Below are 22870 nucleotides of genomic sequence, written 5' to 3'. Positions count from 1 at the left end.
CACGCAGAGAAGAACGGCTGCTGCTGCATCATCATCCTCATCATTTCTGCTACACTGGCAGGGCTAGGGGCCAGGACTCTCCTCTTCGGGTTTTTGGGGGATGTTGCTAACTCCGGTCCGATAACAGGCACCACACCTGCAGTAGATGTGCTCGGTGTGAGGTCTCGCAGCAAGCTATCAAATACGGCGCATTTCTCGGCTTTTAAAAAAACGCTATGCGTCGCCAGGCGTTTCATCAGATTTGAGGTGTTACCTCCTTTGACAGTATCACAGTATCAGCTTAAAGCACTTGTTGCAGCTGCTGAGTTTGCATCTTTTGCTGTGAAGTACAGCCAGACTTTTGACCGCTTCGCCTTGGGCATTTTTAATCTGTAGCTCTGCTCTAAAAGAACGGACGTATCTGGACCCGCCTACTATCCTCGGAAACGTAAAATGATTGGCTAGAATCTAAAGTGTATCACAGGAAAAAAAAAGCACCAAAATAAAGCACCGACATGTGCGCTGCTTTTCGGTCTGGTTACTACCGTTTATGTCAGAACCGGTGCCATCATGGCACCGGATACCGGTACCCATCCCTAGTCACAGCATGATAAAACTGCCTCCTTCGGTTTACCTTTTTGTTTCGAGTTGTGCGTTTGGGTGCTCATCCTGCCTGCCACAGCGTTCTACACGACACGATTAAAAGCTCCAAACTATTAATTCTGTTTCTAGCTCAGCTGCTCTCAATCTGTTACCTGCTAGTTTATCAGATATTCTCAATATTTCAAAATCATATCAATAGCTGGGATTCTGACAGCTTGAATAAAAACACTTCCAACCGTCAGCTCCAGTTTCACCATCCCTCATTGATCTGGAACAATCCAAACCTTATAATCAATAAGAGCACATTCAGTTTGACAAAATGGAAAGACAAAGGAATTACTGTCAACTTCATCTATTAAGATAATACTTTCATGAACTGTCAGCAGTTTTTTTAAAAGAGTATTTCTTTTTGTTTTATTGGAGGACAGACAGGAAAGTGGGCTGAGCGAGGGCACAGCAGAAGTCAGACTGGCTCAAACAAACTTAAAAGACCTCACATTAAATTTGATTATCTAATGACAAGAGAGAAATTTACACGTTTATTCTATGAGACTAATACTACACGAATATGTCTGTATTTGTTCAGATTTATAATAATGTGTGTGTGTATGGACAAACAAATATTTAATAATTGCATACGTGACCATAGAAACACTGGTTAGATCATTACTATCATTACTTAATATTAGAATATTATTAAAATATTATTAAAACACAAATTCTAAAACAGTAAAAATCAGAATTTCTTTGTAACTCAGTGATGTTAACAATTACATTATATTTACTACTGTTGTTTGTGATGGACCGAGTTGAAAAACAGGAGGAGTCCCAAAGAAAAATATAGTTTCCATTTATTTAACCCCCAAAAATTATATTTACAAGCGTAATAAATGTTGAGCTCATAAAAGAAAGAAAGAAACAAAACTGAACTCAGGCAAAGACTGCAAACTTAACAAACCAAAGGACTGCTACAAACAAACATAACTGACCTAAACATGAAATGACCAACACGTTCTCACTCCCAAAGCGTAACATTTTAGGCTAGGTGACAAATCATCAACATATTACGTTTTCGGCTACCCACCAAGTTCCTAAATGACGACCTCGGAAAAATGAGGAAATATGAGAACCGTATGGACTCAATCTACACATGTTCGCTCTTTTTCTTCAAATCGCTTAGAAACACGCTATTTAACATCATTAAAGTCCTGGTTAAGATCAGGAAAAAGGTTATGGTTAGGGCTAGGGATAAGGTTAGGTTTAGGGCTGGAATACAGGGCTGGAACGTCTATTACCGCGGGAGCGTCATTGCACTGGATTTCGGCCATAACCCGCCACGTACCATAAGAACGCCGAAGGTCTTTTGCGTTCCTCAGGAACGCCGCGGGACGTGACAAAACGTCGGCATGTTACGCCTCGGGAGTGAGAAATGACATACATATATATAATGGCTGATCAGACCATTGTGACACATGAGGGGTAACAAACAAACACAATCATAAATCACAAACGATGCAGTACAATCTAGTTTGTTAATAAACTAAACACCAAAGAAGAAAATCAAAAACCCCATTAAACCCTAAACTCAAATATTTAATTAAATACAAATACTTTGTTTTTAAATGGTAAATGGTAAATGGCCTGTATTTATATAGCGCTTTACTAGTCCCTAAGGACCCCAAAGCGCTTTACATATCCAGTCATCCACCCATTCACACACACATTCACACACTGGTGATGGCAAGCTACACTGTAGCCACAGCCACCCTGGGGCGCACTGACAGAGGCGAGGCTGCCGGACACTGGCGCCACCGGGCCCTCTGACCACCACCAGTAGGCAACGGGTGAAGTGTCTTGCCCAAGGACACAACGACCGAGACTGTCCGAGGGCTCGAACCGGCAACCTTCCGGTTACAAGGCGAACTCCCAACTCTTGAGCCACGATCGCCCAAATTAAAGAAAACACACATTCTCCCCTTCAGCAGGAAGTGGTGGTGTGGTCCAATCATCTTCCTTTGCATTTAATGGTTTCAAACCCTGGCTACCACCATTTGTCCAGCAACTCCCAGGGATGATGGCAGGTAAGAAATAAAAAGACAAAGGTTAGTCAAAAATCAAAGAAATGAACTAGTATGAATACATAAGTAAACTAAATGTGCGCTTACAAATAGAACAAATGTATCCAAACCAATCAATAAAGTTATTGTAACTAAAATGTATTACTATGTTCAAATGAAGAATGAAAATACAAAAGTTACCGACTTTAGAGTGAAGCCGCGGGTTTGGCCATCACATTGTTACTGATATGAAATAAAGCTTTACAGCAGTAAATCATATTAACATCTACAGCGCTGCAGCGCCTGCTTTGTGTTTTATTTTTTGTTTTAAAAAACGTCTTTATGCATCTATGTTTGCCCTTGCTTATGTCCCATTGAGTGCACTGGGCTTTTTAGACAGAAACCAGTTAAAGTAGTCCCAACAGGTGTTCAACACAAACACAAACAGTACTAGTCCTTAAGAAGGTGAAGGTGGGTCACTTCTTACTTGCTTAGATTGCCACAATAAATTGTGCTGTGAATTTAAGCTGTTCTGAAGGAGATTATGTTCAATTTTAGAGCTCAGCGAGCATGAAGTCACCGACCAAACAAGTCTCCAGAATATCACCATTCCTGGAAGACGACTCAGATCTCCGTGTCCTGATAGCAGGAGGGTCGGAAGTCTTTGTGTTGAATGATTAGATGTTTTTTTTAATCTTCAAACTATTACTACCTTTTCAATAAGCATTAAATAATAAATAATCAAAATCAGTATTTGTGGCTTTATTTCAGTTACCCACAGACTAAGCCATCTAAACTGGTTTTGTTTTCATTCTTTAATTCAATTCAATTCAATTTTATTTATATAGCGCCAAATCACAACAAAAGTCGCCTCAAGGCGCTTCATAGATACAGAGAAAACCCCAACAATCATATGACCCCCTATGAGCAAGCACTTTGGCGACAGTGGGAAGGAAAAACTCCCTTTTAACAGGAAGAAACCTCCAGCAGAACCAGGCTCAGGGAGGGGCGGGGCCATCTGCTGTGATTGGTTGGGGTGAGAGAAGGAAGACGGGATAAAGACATGCTGTGGAAGAGAGACAGAGGTTAATAACAAGTATGATTCAATGCAGAGAGGTCTGTTAACACATCTTATTAATCTTTACTTGTTCTCAGACCATCAAACATCATTGGATCTGCAGCTGAAAGAATAAAAACTGTCTTATAATTGATCAGATCCCATCTGCACTCTGAAACCTGAAACATTTACTACTGCGTCCAGCGCTTGTGCGTGCCACGGTGGAGGCAGGATACTCTGAGTGGGTGTGTGGTCAGGAGTTTGATCCAGCAACTTTACCCCGAACCACTGTTGTGCAGACTCTGCCTAAAATGCAGGATAGCATCTCCCACAAACAGGAAATGATGGTTCACGTGGGTTGAAGGGACTACAGGTCATACATGTACAGTCACTGTGTTTGACGTTGGCAAAGTGACAAGATTAAAGCAAACACACTGAGTAATGTGGCATCATGAACAAGAGCTTTGTGTAACTACTGAAAATAAATACATAACTGCTAAACTTAAACTGTCACTCTTTTAATGTTTATTGTATCGGGAAAGACCAAAAAAACAAAGAAAAATGGTCATTAAATCACTTAATACCAAAGGGTGATTGTAAGCAGTGCAAGGCAGAGTTAGTTTTTCATATGCTGGCCTTCAACATTAAAAATGAAGCACAATATTTTCCTGTGAGGGATCAAAATCATCAAATTTAACTGACTTTTTATGGTGTGATGCTGATGTTGACATGAACAAGCTTTGGATCAAGTCTTGTGTCAGAACTAAGAGCAGATTTCTCCTGTTTTGGCTTCCTGTTAAATCCAGAATTGAATTCAAAATCCTGCTCCTCACATACAAGGTCTTAAATAATCAGGCCCCATCTTATCTAAATGACCTTGTAGTACCATATCACCCTATTAGAGCACTTCACTCTCGCTCTGCAGGCCTACTTGTTGTTCCTAGAGTATTTAAAAGTAGAATGGGAGGCAGAGCCTTCAGTTTTCAGGCCCCTCTTCTGTGGAACCAGCTTCCAGTTTGGATTCAGGAGACAGACACTATCTCTACTTTTAAGATTAGGCTTCAAACTTTCCTTTTTGCTAAAGCATATAGTTAGGGCTGGACCAGGTGACCCTGAATCCTCCCTTAGTTATGCTGCAATAGATGTAGGCTGCCGGGGGATTCCCATGATGCATTGAGTTTTTCCTTTCCAGTCACCTTTCTCACTCACTATGTGTTAACAGACCTCTCTGTGTTGAATCATATCTGTTATTAACCTCTGTCTCTCTTCCACAGCATGTCTTTATCCTGTCTTCCTTCTCTCGCCCCAACCAATCACAGCAGATGGCCCCGCCCATCCCTGAGCCTGGTTCTGCTGGAGGTTTCTTCCTGTTAAAAGGGAGTTTTTCCTTCCCACTGTCGCCAAAGTGCTGCTCATAGGGGGTCATATGATTGTTGGGTTTTTCTCTGTATCTATGAAGCGCCTTGAGGCGACTTTTGTTGTGATTTGGCGCTATATAAATAAAATTGAATTGAATATAAATAAAATTGAATTGAATTGAAATAACTGCAGTGATGTAACAGTTTAATTCACAATTCACACAGGAATAAAGGAACATACTGCATCCTGTCATAAAATGTAAAGCTTTAGTTACCATCCATCCATTTTCACTCCCAGATCTCACTGTGGTGCCGGCAGTCTAAGCAGTGAAGCCTCCGCCCAGGCCTCGCTCTCTATGGTCACCTTATCCACAGGCACACCAACGTGTTACCAAACCAGCCAAGAGACATAATCTCTGCAGTGAGTCCTGGGTCTGCTTCATGGCGTGACATAGGAATGTCAGAATACTTTATCTCGCAGGCTCTTAGAAGTTATTTAGGTCTAAGTGGTTTGCGATGCAGCTGCAGGGGAGATGGACACACCTCTGTGCTCTCTGGTTGTTGTTGTTGTTGGAGTGTGTAGCTGTGGGCTGAATAAAGTGCTGGAAAGCATGAACGTGGACGGGTCTGCCGTGGAGTTATTACAGTGGCGCTGAAACCCAGGATGGGGCACGGACGACCCGTCCACATGCTCATGCTTTCCAGCACTTTATTCTCTCACAGTTGCTTGTTTACACACTGGCTGCAGCCACTCACTCCACCAACAACAACCAGACAGCACCGCGTCTTATGTCGGCGAGGTGTAATTGCTGATGCCGTGCAGGTGTGTCCATCTCCCCTGCAGGCATCGCAAACCACGCCCCGCCACAACGTGGAAGTCCAAAATGTCCACAAGAGGTCTCTGTCAGCCAGTCTGCTGTGGCACCACCGGGTGGCAGTGTCTGCACACAGTGTGCATCAGTGTTTCTCTCTAACAAGCTGATTCACACAGAGGAAACATTTATCTTGGCTATTATATTTTACTCATTTTTGAAATGTCAAGTTGTGCCAAAAACAGCTGTTCATCCAATTATTTACTGCAAAAAAACATTGTAGACTGCAAAAAATAAATCATAAAATCCTCATCCCACTTAGTGATACTATTAAATCTACATTTCATTTCAGTCTGAAAAGGAACTTTTAATAATTCTTGTATGGTTTTGGTTTTCTGTCTATTTGTTTTTTGAACAGTGGAGCTGATGTTAGGTGTACCTTTTTTTATACTACTATGTATTGTTTGACACTAAAACAATACCTCTACGGGGGGGGGGGGGGGGGGGGGGGGGGATTTATCTGTGCTCATATCTGAGCTTAGCAGCTGTAACATAAAAACCAGTCTTAAAGCTGTGATCAAACATGCAACGAGCCAGTATCCAATTTTTGGGTCTTTGTGAACTCTGTGTTATCTGAGGTACTGGAAGTTTTTTATGTTCCCAATCCTGGTCTTTGTCTCCTTAATGATACATCTCCTTAAAACAAGTACAATGCAAAATGTTGTTCGCTGGATTCACATCCGCAAAGAAGACTATTACGAAGCAACGGTTCAGTCCTGACATTTGTATGGAATCATTCTGGAGACGATGTCTTATCCGTGTTATTTGTTTTGAACATACCACAGCAAAATTAAATAAAGCTCGACCCACGACCGTTGACGCTTGGAAAATCTTCTCCTGGAAGAGGCAATAATTGTTTTTGTGTTTTTTCTTTGCTGTCCCTATGCCTTGTGACTAATGTTTGCTTTGCTACTGCAGTTTACAGTTGTGCTGTATATGTCTGTACCCCCCCCCCCCCCCCCCCCCCGCCGCCCCCAACCCCGTTTTAAATCAATAAAATGTTGATCACAAAAAAAAGCATGCAACGAGCCAAACTGGTTTGTGCATTCGAGGTTTATTGAGAGTGTATTTATACTGCATTACACTTGTTCCGCCTCGCGGATGAAGGAACACACAGACACATAGACTTATACAGGTTCAGGGGTGTTAGTGAGTGTCAGTCTGTTAGCTGTCAATCAATGGCACATATACAGCTTTTTAGCATCTGAAAGATCTGTGAGTAGAACAAACTGTCCCTGACAAATAAACAGAAAAACTAAATAATATGTAAGCCTGCATATTGTGAGTGCTGTTGGTAATTATAGTCTTTTGCCAATTTAATTGCAGCACTGTAATCTAAATGGGTTTACAGAGCAATGGTCTAAATTAGCAGTTTTATAATTACTACTGAGCTGCGTGGATATCTCTCTATCCCCCACTTAATTACTAACAATTTGTCTGTGGAAAAGCTATTGTTAAGCAAGCAGTAATTAGAACAACAGCCTTTGTTTTCCACGCGTTTCAGACGGCCTTTCTTATTGTTCCACCCAACAATGCAGCCAAACGACAGAGGCTTGCTGCAGCATAGCAAGAGATTGGTGAGTCAAGATTTCGTCATTGTGAAGCTTCTTTCCATGTGGTCGCTGGTGATCACAGCAGGTTGTAAGGCGCTCTGCAGACTGTGAGGGAAGTGGCGGTGGAAGTGTTTTCTGTGTGGTCATAAAGATGGTTTTGGAAACAAAACAACAAAATTAAAGTCGGTTTGTTTTTCAGCTGTGACGAGACACCAAGAAAAGACTGCCAGCTGTTTTGTTTGTTAGGAAACTACCGTTCGTGTTACGTCACCGAGGGCTGTGGAGTCAGCAGCGGGTGATTAAAAGGTCTGAAGATCTCCCTCGTTTCTTTTTAATGTACTTGAATCTTCTAGCTGGTTGCATTTTTGCTGCTAACCTGCAACATGTTGTTATCACCTCTGAGTCTTTATGCACTCCTGAACGGTTTAAAGTTTCTGAATCAACAGATGGGACTTTCTCTTTTAAACATGAATTAGAAATATTGGGGTTTAAAAAAAAAGAAAGACATTTTTTTTATTTAATCTCAAACTTAAAATTATAATCCTGCATCTTTAACTTGACCTTTTGGGGTAATGGTGTACTCAAGTCTGTTGTGCTCCAAATAAGAGCTTTTATTACACCAACATATGTCTGACTAACAAAACCTTGGCTTGACGAGTAACGTATCGGAGGACTGAACTAGCCTGAAACTGGGTTCCTCACCTTGCTTCATTAACTGCGGTGGCCGGGTTATAAAGTTATGCACTGTCGGCATGCTTTGTTTTCATTGCATTTTTTAATTTATATAATTTTATTGATTGGTGATATTATCAACACTTGTGCTGATCAGGCTAAATGTGAACTGAAAGAGGATTATCATCATCGATACATGAACAGAGTTTACACCATTCACCTCAAGTCACCAAGTTTTTACCTCAATGAGGAACTTCATTAAATGACTTTACATGAATCAAGTGCCATTCAAAAACAAGCCAAACACAGACACAAGAATCTAAATAGATAGAATAGAATAGAATAGAATACCTTCATTGTCACTATACAGATGCACAATGAGATACAGAGCATTGCCAACTCAGTGCAAACGTGGGAGAAAAAAGGGGGGACTGCACAGTTTCTGCAACACATGAACACTATTTAGAAAAACAAGAAAAAATATATTTATATAAAATGTACAAATATCAAAAAAAGGAAATAAATACTTAAATAAATAGTGTTATGTATTTACAGTTTGGGTCATTGCATGTGGAATTGAGTATTGCACAGTGGTGGTTTATAGAGGGGGGTGAGACTGTGTTATCAGTGCATGTGGGGGTTCAGGGTGGTCTTGGCTTTGGGGAAGAAACTGTTCTTTGTGGTCTGTTTGTGTTGGTCTTTGTGCTGATGCACCTGTAGTGTTTGAACAGGTCAAACCCAGGGTGGGAGCCGTCCTTGATGAACTGCAACATGCAAAACTAAGAAAGCAACTAAGCTGAGGCTGGCAGTTAGCAACTTAAAACCACTGATGTTCACAAACAGCTTAAAACAGGATGTAAAGGAGCTGAAAAGTCTGAACAGTTCGTCGCTTCCATATTAAAGAGGAGTGAAAGAAGCCATCTATGTCCACTGTGAGCGACCATCTTTGAACAGAGGCGGTGGTTTACGACACCAACTCTCTGCCATCTATAATCCAGTTTTGAGTTCCCTCCCCAGACGCCTTAACGCCCACTCACACCTTGGGCCATCTGACCTCAGGAATTCGCATGATAAGGTGGGGCCAGGTTTCACAATGAACTCACCCGAAACTCTGGCTGATTGGGACCCACACCCAGTTCCACACCTTGGCTCATGTGATTAGAGGATCATCAGGGGGTCCTTTTGTCCCTCTGTGGGGGGAAACTCCCACTAGGTTTAAATCTGGGACTCTCCACCATCTGACCTTAGAACTGAAGAAGCTTCTCGGATGAGAGGTGAAACATCTTCAAGCAACTTAAAGAAGTCCAGACGCTTTTCTCTGCAAGCTCCTTTGACTACGATGACCTGGATGACTGAGAACCTTCACAGACATATTAAAGAGTCTTTATTTAACTGAGAGACTCTCTCACTTTCTGAGCTCAAAACATCAACAGCAATGTGCCAGCACCTGTTTTTGCGTCCTGTCCTGAAGAATGTTTGAAGTTCCTGAAATATTTTGTTGAAATGTTGGAAAATATGTTATAAATTACTCTCCATCTCATTGCTAGATCCATTACCCATATCAGGGATCTGGATGTGTTCTGGACTTTATGGTCCATCCAAAGTTATAAAATGTTCTGTAGATGTCCTGCATTCAGTTCGGTGTTGTCAGAGTCCTTTTGAGTTTCTTAATTCTGGCCTTGTTCAGACTATTTTAAGTATTTTAAATAGGAATCTGCTCCTTTTTAATCCAATTTCAATTTAACGCTGCTTTCATTTTCCTGACTGACTGCAGTGTTTGACCCAGCTGACCATACACTGACTCAGAAGACCCAGGAACTGGTTTGGCTCACTGAGACGTCCTGTTTCTTTCTCTATGAAATACAACAGCGCTGCAAACTGTGCATATGCACCACCGTTAAAGAGTGGAACAGCAGAGGAAGCAGTGTGTTGGCGTGTGGGGTGGATCACGGGGCATTGCTGGGAGTGCCCAAATCTATGCAACATGCTGCAAATGCAGAAGAGCACACACACTTACAGAGGACGCAGGAAGGAGGAAGTCATGGTGAAGGCACGCAGCAGAACGTTTTCTTTGATTATTGCCATGTTTTCCTTCACTTCCTGCACTTTTATTACTCTTTTATTCTAGAGCTGAACACTAAATACATAAAACAGCTCATTTAAATGTATAGAGGGGAGCACAGTCTACACTTGTAATCCACACAATGGCTGAGATTTCTGCCTGAATATTTAATGTGCTGACAACAGCAATAAACTGTAACTCCCTGCTAATTTTCTCTGTGAAGTTTTGTTTTATGGTTTCTGGGGAAATGTGTGTTTTCCAATTTGGTGGTATCAAAAAATGCTTCAGAAAAACAAGCTGATTTGCATTGAACTACAAACGAGTCAGTTTAAACTGACAAGAATGGCTTGTCTATCTTCCAAATATGCAAATGTGCAAAATCGCGATTAACAGTGTTTGTATGCATGGACTGGCAAAGACAATACCAGTTTTAGGACTGCAAAAGCACGAGCCAAGACTTAACTGGTTATAGTTCACAGGTTTTATTGACACAGATTTGATAATGGCAAGGGAAACCTGTCAACTGGGCAGCCACTGGGAAACTGGTAAGGAGGTCGTGTAACCGGTGTGATTCTGCGTTGTGTCTGATGAAAAAGGTAAAAGAAAGAAAGACCTCCAAGTAAATAATTTGCCCACTCCAGCTCCTCTCCCACAGAGGAACTGTAGAAAAGGGCCCTGGCATTTATTTCTACATTAAACATAAAGTATGGATTTACATGTAACATATTTGACATAAGATAAAACAAAAACAACAACATGAAATCGGACATACCTGATAAAAAAGGTAAAGGAAAGAAAGACCTCCAAGTAAATAATTTGCCCACTCCAGCTCCTACGACCAAATACAAACAGTGGGGAAGAGGGTTAGCTCAACCCACCACAACTTCCAAGCTAGCAAGGAGTATATATTCATGCTAGCATTTATGGCGCCTAAAACACACACATACTACACACTTATAACATCTAACAAAAACAGGCTTAATAATGACAATAATTGAACTAAAATCGCAATCAGAAACATCCAGGTGGCTAAATATGCATTATATGTGTGTTTTAAAGTGTTGGAAAGAATTGACACCCACCTCTCCCACAGGGGAATTGTAGAAAAGGGGAGAGGCAAAAGGGGTACACTGTATTTATAGGATTGCACCAAAGAAGAAGAAGAAAAGAATAAGGAGGGGCTCTAACTGATAATGAACATAACTACAGGCTTGGAGGTCCTAAAAGTCAGGTATAAAAGGAGCAGTTTGGGGGTTTAGAACACATTTTGGGTAATTATAACAATGTGATTTATGCAGTGTTGGGGAGTAACGGAATACATGTGCCGCCGTTACGTATTTAAAATACAAAATATGAGTAACTGTATTCCGTTACAGTTACCGTTTAAAAAGGTGGTATTTAGAATACAGTTACTTTGTTGAAATAAATGGATTACACGGCGGTACTTCCCTGTTTCATATTGTGGCGGGTCAGGACTGTTTGGGTTTTGTTTGACAGCTACGTTCTGTTGTTCCAGGCGGCAGTGTTACGGTTGCCATGGTTACAGGGTAACTCTCTCTCTCTCTGCGTGTTTCCTGGGTGAGAGAGGCCTTTTTGTTGTTGTTGTGCTAAGCTAACAGGCAGAATGCTACAGGTATAGCTCTAAAGAATGTAGCATCATAGGCAGTGTAGTCCGTGCTGCAGGGAGAATGGACTGCCATACACGTTATGTGTCTGTGAGCGAGGGAGGGAGAAAAAGGAAAAGTACGAGCTGTCATCGAGCAGAAACGGGAGCTGGAAGCATGTAAATATAATAATAACCACTGCAGCCAAGAAGAGAGCCTGACGAGCCCAGCTGTAAGTAAGCTATTAAGACTCGACTGTACACCGTGTTCGTGTTTTCCTCTGAAACAATAAGTTCTGTTGGAGCAGCCTTTCAACGCCTCTCTCTGTCTCTCGCTAGCAAAGTTGACCCAGACAACAAAGTAAAGCTAGTTTTCAGCTACGAGCCGACACAGAACCCACCGTATTAGCCAGAGGTCCCTTTACTACGGTTCGGAGCCGCGGACCTTCAGTAACAGTAATAAATCACAGCAATAGTACATTCACGTAGTTGTAAACAGCATGATAATATATTAAGTAATCCAAAGTATTCAGAATACGTTACTCTCATTGAGTAACGTAACGGAATACGTTACAGAATACATTTTGGGGCATGTATTCTGTAATCTGTAATGGAATACATTTTAAAAGTAACCTTTCCAACACTGGATTTATGACCCTGTTACAGTCGCAAGAGGAACACAACAGCGAGAGCCTCTGGTTAAGGTTTCTTTGGCAAGTCAGCACCACGGACAAGCAGGTAAGTCAGAGAGGTGAGTATTGTGCCAGACTGTTCTCACACAGGGACGTGGGTCCTGCAGGGAGCATTCAACACAGGAATAACTGGAAAACAAGAGAATTGGAGTGATAACACCGAGTAATAAAGCTATGAATTAAATTTAATTTGTTAATTTTTTTTTAATTTAGAAAGAGGGACAATCCATATTAATGAATATTTGTAACAAATGTAAATATGGCTAATTTCCATCTGTACACTGTCTGGCAGGTTGCTGTATGTTTTTACTAACATACATACAGAGACACTATTTACAGCCCATGTAGACAAAAACAGTGATCACATCACATTAGAACAAACAATGACAAGAAGAGTAGACGGCAGAGGACAATATTCAATTATATTGAACAAAGCCCAATATTACACATGCCCTCATTGTCCTGATATTGCACTGACCCATTACACTAATAGCTGTTCCCTTTTTGTAATATGTATCAACTTCATTACTATTATTACTGTAATAACAATAAGAAGAATGAAATGCAGTAATGGTGAATAAACGCCGAGTGTGAAAAGAGAAGAAGCACTCACGAGAAGCACCCAGTAGTCTGGGCCTATTACAGCGTAATTACAGAAGGGTTCGGGGTCACCTGATCAGGCTTAACCGAGCTTCACCAAAAAAGGAAAGTTTGAAACCTAAAAGCTGAGACAGTGTCGCGCTCATGATTATCAACCAGGAGTTAGTTCCACATCAGAGGAGCCGGAGAGCTGTTAGGATAATGAGGCACTATCACATCTGTAAGATATGATGAGGCCTGATTCAGGATTTTGTATGTGAGGAGAATGATTTTAAATTCAGAATTAAACGAGGAGCCAATTAAGAAGCCGATATGGGAGAAAGCATTCTGGATGCTCGTCACACAGCTTTTAGAGTGACCTGATAATAATGAATACAACAGTACCATCTAGAGGCAATAATTGCTTGAATTAGCTTTTCAGCATCGATCTGAAAATAGAATATTTCTCATTTTAACAATATTATGCAAATGAATGAAGCCACTCTGCATATTTGAAGGACGTGTCCTGATCAACGGTGACTCTGAGACTCTTCACAGTGTTACTGGAGGACAAGGCAATGCCATCTAAAGTAAGTATCTGGTTAGATACCAAATTTCTAAGATTTTTAGGACCAAGTACAGTAACCTCAATTTTGTCTGAATTGTGAACCATCCAGGCTTTTATGCCTTTAAGACATGCATGGATTTTGGTTTGTATGATCTGGCTTCATAAATAGATAAATAAAGCCGGGTATCATCTGCATAGCAATGAAAATGTCTGCTCTGTTTTCTAATAATACCGTCTTAGGCAGGGGTGTTGAACTCCAGGCCTCGAGGGCCGGTGTCCTGCAGCTTTTAGATGTGTCCTTGATCCAACACAGCTGATTTAAAGGCTAAATGACCTCCATAACATGTCTTGGAGTTCACCAGAGGCCTGATAATGATCTAGTCATTTGATTCAGGTGTGCTGACCCAGGGTGAGATCTAAAACCTGCAGGACACAGGCACTCGAGGCCTGGAGTTGGACACCCCTGGTCGAAGGGAAGCATTGGTCTCGGCACAGAACTCCGTGGAATTCCATGTCTAACTTTTGTGTGTGACAAAGACCCTGTAAGCTGGAATCTATCAGATAAATACGATTCAGACTCACAGTACAATTCCTGCAGTGTGTTTTAATATCTGCAGTAAAACATTGTGGTCATCGGTATCCAGCAGGACAAGCACAGAAATGAGACCAATGTCAACGGCCATAAGAAGACCATTAGTAACCTTCACTAGTGCTATTTCTGAGGTTTGATGCACTCTAAATCTTGAGGAAAACTCTTCAAATAAACCATTCCATGGAAGGGGGGGGGGGGGGTAACTGTGCTCTCGCAGCTTAATTCTGTTGGCTCGAATCAGCTGGGTTTGGAGGATGGAGTTCGGAGTCATGGCATTGGACAGGCTCAGGTTACTGTGTTTTGTAGCAGCAACATATATGCTGTTTTAACCCTTTAAGACCTACCATAAAACCAGATGCGCCAGAGCTTATATTATATTCTTACATGCTGTAGAGACATTTGTGGGAGCATTTCAAGTTGATATACATCAATACAACCATTATAGCCCAAATTTTAATAATATGTCTGCATTAAGTGCATAGTAATTACATAAATTGCAATAAAGTGCAATAAACTACAAACAAATTGAAAATCGTTTTTGTTTTTTAACATATATTTCTAGTTAGAGAAATTTAAGAGGCTTATCCCTCAAAACTGTAAATACAAAAAAGTTGCACAAAATAGTTTCCCACCACAGGAAATTTATTTTAAGTGTCTTCATAGTTTTATTTTTGAAATACACCAATTTTTATATACTGCAGGAAAAACTAAAATAAATATTATGATGCAAATTTGCAAAAAAGCAGCATATGCATGAAAATAAACTATTTCCAGCAGTGCAATATGAGTCCTAAGCATCCCAGAAACGACACAGAAAGTCATAAAGTCAAACATAACTTTTAAAAACACCAGTATAGGCTCATGAGGCCCTGATGGTAAAAAACTACATTTCCGCAGAATGACATAATTTCTGGTTTCGGGCAGGTCATGGTGGACATGCAATAGTTCGCGCTGATGGACGTAGGAAGTGTTATGAACAGCTGATCGGATTGGCAAAGTGTGTTTCTGGAATATCATGTTTTTGTTTCTGCAAGTGCTTTTATGCAAATTTTGCAAAGCCATATGTGGAAGGAAACTGTGACCGAGAACAAGCTGATGGCATAAGATAAATACAACTCCTCCAGGCTTTAATATCAGCTCTTGTTTGCTATGTAGAAACTGTCACTGGATTACTTTAACGCTCAGGAAATCTTAATAGCACGAGTCTCTAAGACTCTAAGTTCAAAAGGCTCTGCACTCCTGTCCCCAAAATAAACCTGCACTGAAATTAGATTAGGGGGCAAATTCTTGAACGAGAGGCAGTTTGTTGAAAACGAGGCATTCAGCGTTTGGCTAATTAAAAACTCCTACAGATGCACATATTCTAGTTGATGCAAAATATATTCAAATCAGCTGTGAGGGCTCACTGTATTTCTCTGATGAATATGTCATAAACAGCTGGATCACCACGGTGATGTTCCTGACTAAAAACGAAAAGTGATGAAGTTTCTTTCCTCCTCTCAGCCTCGCAATCCACTCTATCAGTCTGCTGTCAGAGGAGATGTTCTCTCATTTGGCTTCTTTCTTTAAGTGTGTGTGTGTGTGTGTGTGTGTGTGTGTGTGTGTGTGTGTGTGTCTGCATTATCCCGCTCTGTTGGCAAGGCAGCCACAATAGAGCTGACTAATGCAGAAACAGACTGCGGGCTAAGCTTCTTTTTTCAGAGAAGTCTTGAAAAGTGAAGGGTGCATTGTGTGGCCCATTCCCCTAATATTTATACCTCGGCCCTCGGCCTTCGTCCTGCACTGCAGAAAAGCATCACCAATGTCAGGAACACAGGAAACACACCCACTTACGCAGAAACATTTGTATATACTCAGCAGGAGGGGAACATGATTTTTCAGCCCCAGTTTGCACTTAAAGGTAAAAAACGAATTAAAAATCATTCATTGGTCACACCTGTGTTTTGTATAGCAGCTTGACAACTGGGTCTTTTGGCTGTTCCTGTCTGGGCTCTGTGACGTCAAAGGGAAATTAGGATTCAGACGTATTGCATAGCTCACGCAGTTTATCCTGTTTCAGACAGCAAACGCATCAGAGAATGGCTTACTGTTTTTGCAATTTATAGGAAATCCCAATACAGCTTTGTTGATTTGATTTTGAAAGTGAATGCATTTTTTTTATGTATGTGCTTGTGTGTGTGAGAGTGGATGTGGTGGATCACACCTTTGTGAGAGATGTGAGTCTGCTAGCCATGAAAGATGGAAGCTCACATTGAAAAAACGAATACGCAGAGAAATCAAAACCTTTGCTAGCAAAGCTGTAAATGCAACACAGACTTTTTTATTTTTACCAAGCTTTACACGTCCAGGAATGAAGCTGAGCCGTTGTGTGATAGGGGAGCGTTTGATAAACAAAAGCAGATCATTTTGATTTTCTCCTCAGCTCTGGATGAAGCCCACGTTGCTCATCTTTGTACACAGGAAAGAGTTTATGATTATGGAGGAGCAGACAACAACTCGGTCAATGAAAGGGACTATGACAGGAAGTGATTTATTCATGTAGGTAAGTGCATGCTTGGAAATGGGACAAAATTGGCAGGTGTTACAATCAATGGCTGTCCAAATCTTACAGGGAAAAATGGCGGCTTTTTGAAGCAGATCCAAGATAAAACGACTGAAAGAATCCAGAACTGGAGTTGGTATTTTTGCAGCGTATTGCACAGCAGGAGGTGTTCTGTAACCTCGTGCTAAAAATGAACCATGTGGTAACTAAAATGATGACCTTAAGGGCAACAGCACTGCATCACAGACAGTTTGTTGCACTTTTGGAGGAGCGTGACTCTGAACATGGTGACTCTGGGCTCTGGGCCAAGTGCTAAAGAAATGTTTTTAATATATGAAGTTCACATTTTCATTGCTTAATTGTAACATCTGTTCTTACCAACAGTAGTTTAGGAATTCACTAGGCCTCCACGGCAGTCCCAGTTTCTCATGTGGCCCTTGGGGAAAATTGCCTGCCCCATCACGAGCACATCAAATAAAAGAATATCTTTAGTAAGGATGCTGTTCTGGCTCCATGTGGTGATGTGAAGTCACCATGTGCCAACATTACTTTCCTTATTATTTTCTCCTGTATGCACATTAATATATAAGCCAAGTGTATGCCTATAAAGTTTGACTGGGAAAGGTCTGTGACAATAAAAAACGTGCCTGTTTTAAACTTTTGGATCTTACATGGAAGATCAGATGTCTTTGCACTTCTGAGGCATTTTCACTGTGGTCACTACTGTTTTTAGATCACTGTGTAAGAGTCATGCCGTCTCTCCTTTCTATGATTGATTGAATCTTTATTTTGAACATGTTGAAAAATTACAACAACATAGAATTAAAACAGATAAACAAACAAAACAAAAGGAAAACGAGCAACCAAAACTACAAATAACTTTCAAGTTCAAAAAGGAGCAGGAAGCAGCATAAGCTTATTTAATCCCGCCCACTTTCCAGTAATCTAGTAATCAATAGGCTACAGAAATACCTCCTTACAATTACATTATATGTTACGTGTATTTTTTATTTATTTATTAATTATATGTATATCTATCTATCTTTCTAGCTGTCCATCCATGATCCATGATGCATGAAGGATAGGGATGGGTATCGTTTAGGTTTTATCCGATACCGGTGCCAAACCGGTACTTTTGAAACGGTGCCGGTGCTTAAACGGTGCTCAAACCGGTGCTTAAAGAATGGAGAACACAAAATTGGTCCAAAAACCTCTCATGTTTAGCTGTTTTTTTGTAAAAAGATAACAATGTTAGCCTTTTCTGCAGCTATGGGGCATATATGGCATCACTCTTGGCTGGAAGCAGCTTAAACAATGGAAAAAACACAAACTTTGTCCAAAAACCTCTCATGTTTAGCTGTTTTTTTGTAAAAAGATAACAATGTTAGCCTTTTCTGCAGCTATGGGGCATATATGGTATCACTCTTGGCTGGAAGCAGCTTAAACAATGGAAAAAACACAAACTTTGTCCAAAAACCTCTCATGTTTAACTGTTTTCCACTTTTCCTTTGGTCATTTTAGCCTTTTTGTCCAGGGTGAAGGGAGTATCTGCCATCAAACAAGAAGACAGCCGCATGTAGCTATGATGGTGTTTGCTAGTTCACCTTACATGCATTAATGTAATAACGTGGTTAGCCTACTCAACGTAAATTACACACAAACAACATTAAGCTACTCACGCAGAGAAGAACGGCTGCTGCTGCATCATCATCCTCATCATTTCTGCTACACTGGCAGGGCTAGGGGCCAGGACTCTCCTCTTCGGGTTTTTGGGGGATGTTGCTAACTCCAGGTCCGATAACAGGCACCACACCCGCAGTAGATGTGCTCGGTGTGAGGTCTCGCAGCAAGCTATCAAATACGGCGCATTTCTCGGCTTTTAAAAAAATGCTATGCGTCGCCAGGTGTTTCATCAGATTTGAGGTGTTACCTCCTTTGACAGTATCACAGTATCAGCTTAAAGCACTTGTTGCAGCTGCTGAGTTTGCATCTTTTGCTGTGAAGTACAGCCAGACTTTTGACCGCTTCGCCTTGGGCATTTTTAATCTGTAGCTCTGCTCTAAAAGAACGTACGTACCTGGACCCGCCTACTATCCTCGGAAACGTAAAATGATTGGCTAGAATCTAAAGTGTATCACAGCTCAGGAAAAAAAAGCACCAAAATGTGCGCTGCTTTTCAGTCTGGTTACTACCGTTTATGTCAGAACCGGTGCCATCATGGCATCGGATACCGGTACCCATCCCTAATGAAGGATCTCCTGTAGTGTGCCAAAACATGCTTCAACTTCACTTTCATTTTCAGCAAGTTGATGAATTTAAAGAGAGCCTCACCTCTGGGCAGCACACTAGGTAAACGAGAGAGTCACAGCCTCTGTGCATGACACGATTATTGTAGGGAGATTTCCTCTCTGTGACATAGCAATATGGGAGTTATGGCACATGAAGAATAGAAGACAAAAAGAAGATATTTAGGGTCAGCTTATCGCAACACCTTATTTGCACTTTTGTTCTCATTGAACAGCCAGTCCTGTTCTCCCATAGACTCACTGCAGGTGACTAGAACAGTGCAGCTTTACCACCACAGCTGTCTGCAGCTGTTAAACAGTGTTACAGCCACCGGGGATCAAAGGGGTGCGATCCTACTGGAAGTGCGCACGGTGGCTATGAGAGGACTTATGACTGATCTGTAGACAGAGGTCTCAACCAACAGCCAGGTCTGATCACAATAAAATGCACCGTCGCTCACTCATCCCTGCCAGTCTTTGTTAGGGACATGGTTTTGACAGTGTGTGTGTGTGTGTGTGTGTGTGTGTGTGTGTGTTGGGGGAGGAGGAGGCAGAAGGACAAGTGGGAGGGAAGGTAGGAGGAGGTGGGGGGCCCATCTGCCACTGAGCGTGCTGGGTCAAAAGGCCTTTGTTGTGAAGGAGTGATGAGACAGATAGATGGTCTTTGTCACCAACTGCTGGTTTAATCAAGTGAGAGTGTCCCAGCATGTAACATTCAGTCGTACTCCACCACCACGCACACAACCACAACCACCCACAGTCAGACATGATGATTCTTCACCTTCAATTAACAACTGAGTGTCTGACAGAATGCAGCGGTTACAGCAGAAATCAATTAAAAGAAAAGAAAAATGAGATGAACAAGTGCAAAGAATATTTCTGGATGTCTCTGTGCTTCACTATATATTATTTTGTGTCGTATCTCAGTTATTTATATATAGATATATATATATATATTTTAAAGGAACTTTTAAACAGTTGCAGCCTTTTATCCCCCACTGTCTCCCTCAAGCCAAATTCAATTGAAAATCCTTGCCATGCCAGATATGTGCGCATGTGCGCTTCATAATTACAGCAGCTGCGTCAAGCGGGAATGGAAGCGGAAGTCAGAACTGCCCTTCAAATTAAAACCAGACACTATAAATGGAATTTTAAAAGAGAAAAATAATAAATTCAGCAAAACACAGCTTTGCCAGATTAAGAAGAGATAATATTATTTGAATCAGAAGATATTATGATTTCAAAATCATTTTTAAATATCGTTTTTGTTTTTTTAGGCTTAAAATGAACCCTTACACTTTAGAATTGAACATGTAATAACAAAAAAATCAACACTGGTGCAGATCTGTCCTGCAGTGCTGAATCAGTCCAAGGTTTGTTCATGGAAAATCAAATGAACTTAGTTAGTTAGCGCATCTGCGTATTGGTGAAACGTCATTTACAGTGAGAAACCAAAAGGTTACCATTCCAGGAAAAAGAGTTTCTGAAGAACAAGAAACAAAAGCATCAAAACACCGGAAATGATGCTTTTTTCTCTTTTGTTGCATTTTGTGGACCTTCTTGGTTCATAAATAGGAAAATAAATTTGCAAATAAAAGCTTATAAAAAACATTTGATTCATATTTGACATTTTACCTTGTACAGTGGAGCCGGAAGTACTCTCCTGGCATCAGCTGTGACTTGACGCAGGCTGCTGGGGCGCCAGGCAGCAGCAGTAGCTGTCCCGTCATCAGCTCACACCCAACGGGGCTGCAGCGCACCGCTCCTCCGGCGTGAACATCATGACACCCCGATTCAAAACCGCAATCTGAGCCGCACTGAGGAAATCGGCGGAGGACTGTTAGCAACGGACGTGGATACACACACACACACACACACACACGCATACAAACACACACACTCATGCACATATACATACACGTTAACACACACAGGATCGCTAATATTGCAGCGGCCACCAGCAGCACAGCACAGACTGGAGCTGTGACCGAGGCGAACTCCACCGCTCCGTGGAATTGCTCTCTTCGCCCCGGAGACGCGTCCCGCTCGGACCCCTGCTAAAGAAATCCCTCCCCGCGAGTCGTTTCACGCCAAAAATGTCTTCTTCGGGCAAGGACGCCAACAGCGGGCATTACGCCAACTATGTGGGACCGTACCGCCTGGAGAAGACGCTGGGCAAAGGACAGACAGGTTAGTGAAAGCTCCCACATCACGCGTGGGTGCTGTGAGGACCGCGCTCGGCGTCACCGCACCTGCCCCGCTGACATCATGCCGGGTGATGCAGTTTTGCGTCCTGCGTGTCCCGAATGCGGGGAATGGGAGGAAACGTGTGCTAGTTGCGGATGTTTCTGGTGGATGCGGGGAGAGAGCTGCTGCTCTCTTCTGATCATAACGGTGGTGGTGATTGTGGTGTTGGTGGCGGTGCGCCTTTAATCCTTGTTGTCAGGCAGAGAGGGCTGATGATGATGATGATGATGGGCCGCTGTGATTTTTCTTGTCTCTAATTCCGCTCCAGCATCCATCTGTCACATGGGCCCGCTGTGCTGAGGCTGCTCTCTGCAGGAGAGGCAGAGCGGTGATGCTGCACTGTCCGGTGCCTGCTCTCTCTCCCGCACTCTCTCTCTGTCACACACACACATGCCGCAGCTGCAACGCAACACATCCCTGCATTCGCTGGTGCAGCGTACGTATCATCGGCTTATTGCACAGACTGACTCTGTACATACAATGTGTTCAGTATGGAGAACAGCAGTGGGTGCAAAGTATCATTTTCAGCTGCACGTATGAGTCATTTTGGAGGACTGGACTGTTTCAGGGCTTCGGTGCTTTGGCCATTTTGGAGACTGTAGTTCGAGCTGCGAATGATCTGGAAGTGTTTACTATTACATTTTTAGTTCATAGCTAAAAGAGCCTAAATGGGATGGACACTGAAAATATTGTTCAGGTATCCCCGTCAAGCTGCCAGGTGATGTCATCACAGCCATATTAATGAGACATCAGGTGGAAGGCTGATTTCCATCTGCAGCTCAAAGTCACTGCATCAGAATCGCCTCTCAGGTACAGGACAGTAACGTGGCCGCTCTGGCCTGGCTCCCTGTTTCGGACGCCCCACCATCTGTGATCACATGCGTCTAGAAACTATAAAGGTTCTCCCTCCGGTTCCTGCAGGTAGACCCGATGCACTGCTCAGTTCCCTCAGGGGGGTGAATAATTCATAAGCAGCCAATTAGCTGCTTGCTGGAGTTGGATTGTAACAGCCCCACATTGCTGCTGTACTCACAGAATTCTCCTGTTTAGCGGATGGGATAAAGCTGCAAGAGCAATCTGTCACACAAAGCCACCCAGATAATTTGATTTGTTCGTGAACAAAGAACTTGAAGGCGACTAAAGTTCCAAATTTTATATTAGTTCTATTTATAGTAGGAGTCGACTTTGCGTGTAAAGCTTTCCTTCTGTTGAAAGCGGACGACCTCATTCTTTTCCATTTCTTCTCTCTGTGGCACCGCCAGTATAATAGCTGCTGTTCAGCGTGATGTCATCACATCCGTTCTTGTTGCGATGGCTGTCTTTCAGTGTTGCACATATGCTGAAACAGGATGGGGGACGTCCAAGCGTTCTTGCGGCTCATTTTTCAATCCGCTTGCTCTTATTTTGAAGGTTCTGGATGCTGAGAAGCTTGCTGTTGTCCTACCAGAGGTAGCTACCTCTGTACACCACCTCCATCATCTTGGACTGCAGGTGGGAAGCTGGTTCATGTGTCTTGGACTTCAGCTTGGCTCAGCAGTCTTTCTCCTGT

General features: G+C 42.1%; 1 protein-coding gene and 1 long non-coding RNA gene across 9 annotated transcripts in view; both read left to right on the top strand.

Moving 5' to 3' along the window:
- The window catches only part of LOC146525131 (uncharacterized), a 286848-nt gene that overhangs the window by 62368 nt on the left and 201610 nt on the right, over positions 1 to 22870 (top strand). The gene's annotated exons all lie outside the window — the stretch shown is intronic.
- LOC146525132 (serine/threonine-protein kinase BRSK2-like) overlaps positions 20772 to 22870 on the top strand; it is a 168261-nt gene continuing 166162 nt past the window's right edge. For 3 of the 8 annotated variants that reach the window (XM_085161717.1, XM_085161707.1, XM_085161712.1), the window contains exon 1: positions 20776 to 21264. In XM_085161717.1, coding sequence (XP_085017843.1) covers positions 21171 to 21264 — 94 coding nt within the window. In that variant the 5' untranslated portion in view covers positions 20776 to 21170. Of the gene's footprint in view, positions 21265 to 22870 lie in introns of all 8 variants that reach the window. The other 5 variants (XM_085161674.1, XM_085161680.1, XM_085161689.1 and 2 more) reach the window with 5 other exon arrangements.

This window comes from Neolamprologus multifasciatus, chromosome 1, assembly GCF_963576455.1.
Source record: "Neolamprologus multifasciatus chromosome 1, fNeoMul1.2, whole genome shotgun sequence".
Lineage (NCBI taxonomy): Eukaryota > Metazoa > Chordata > Actinopteri > Cichliformes > Cichlidae > Neolamprologus > Neolamprologus multifasciatus.
This window is presented reverse-complemented; position numbering and strand designations above follow the sequence as displayed.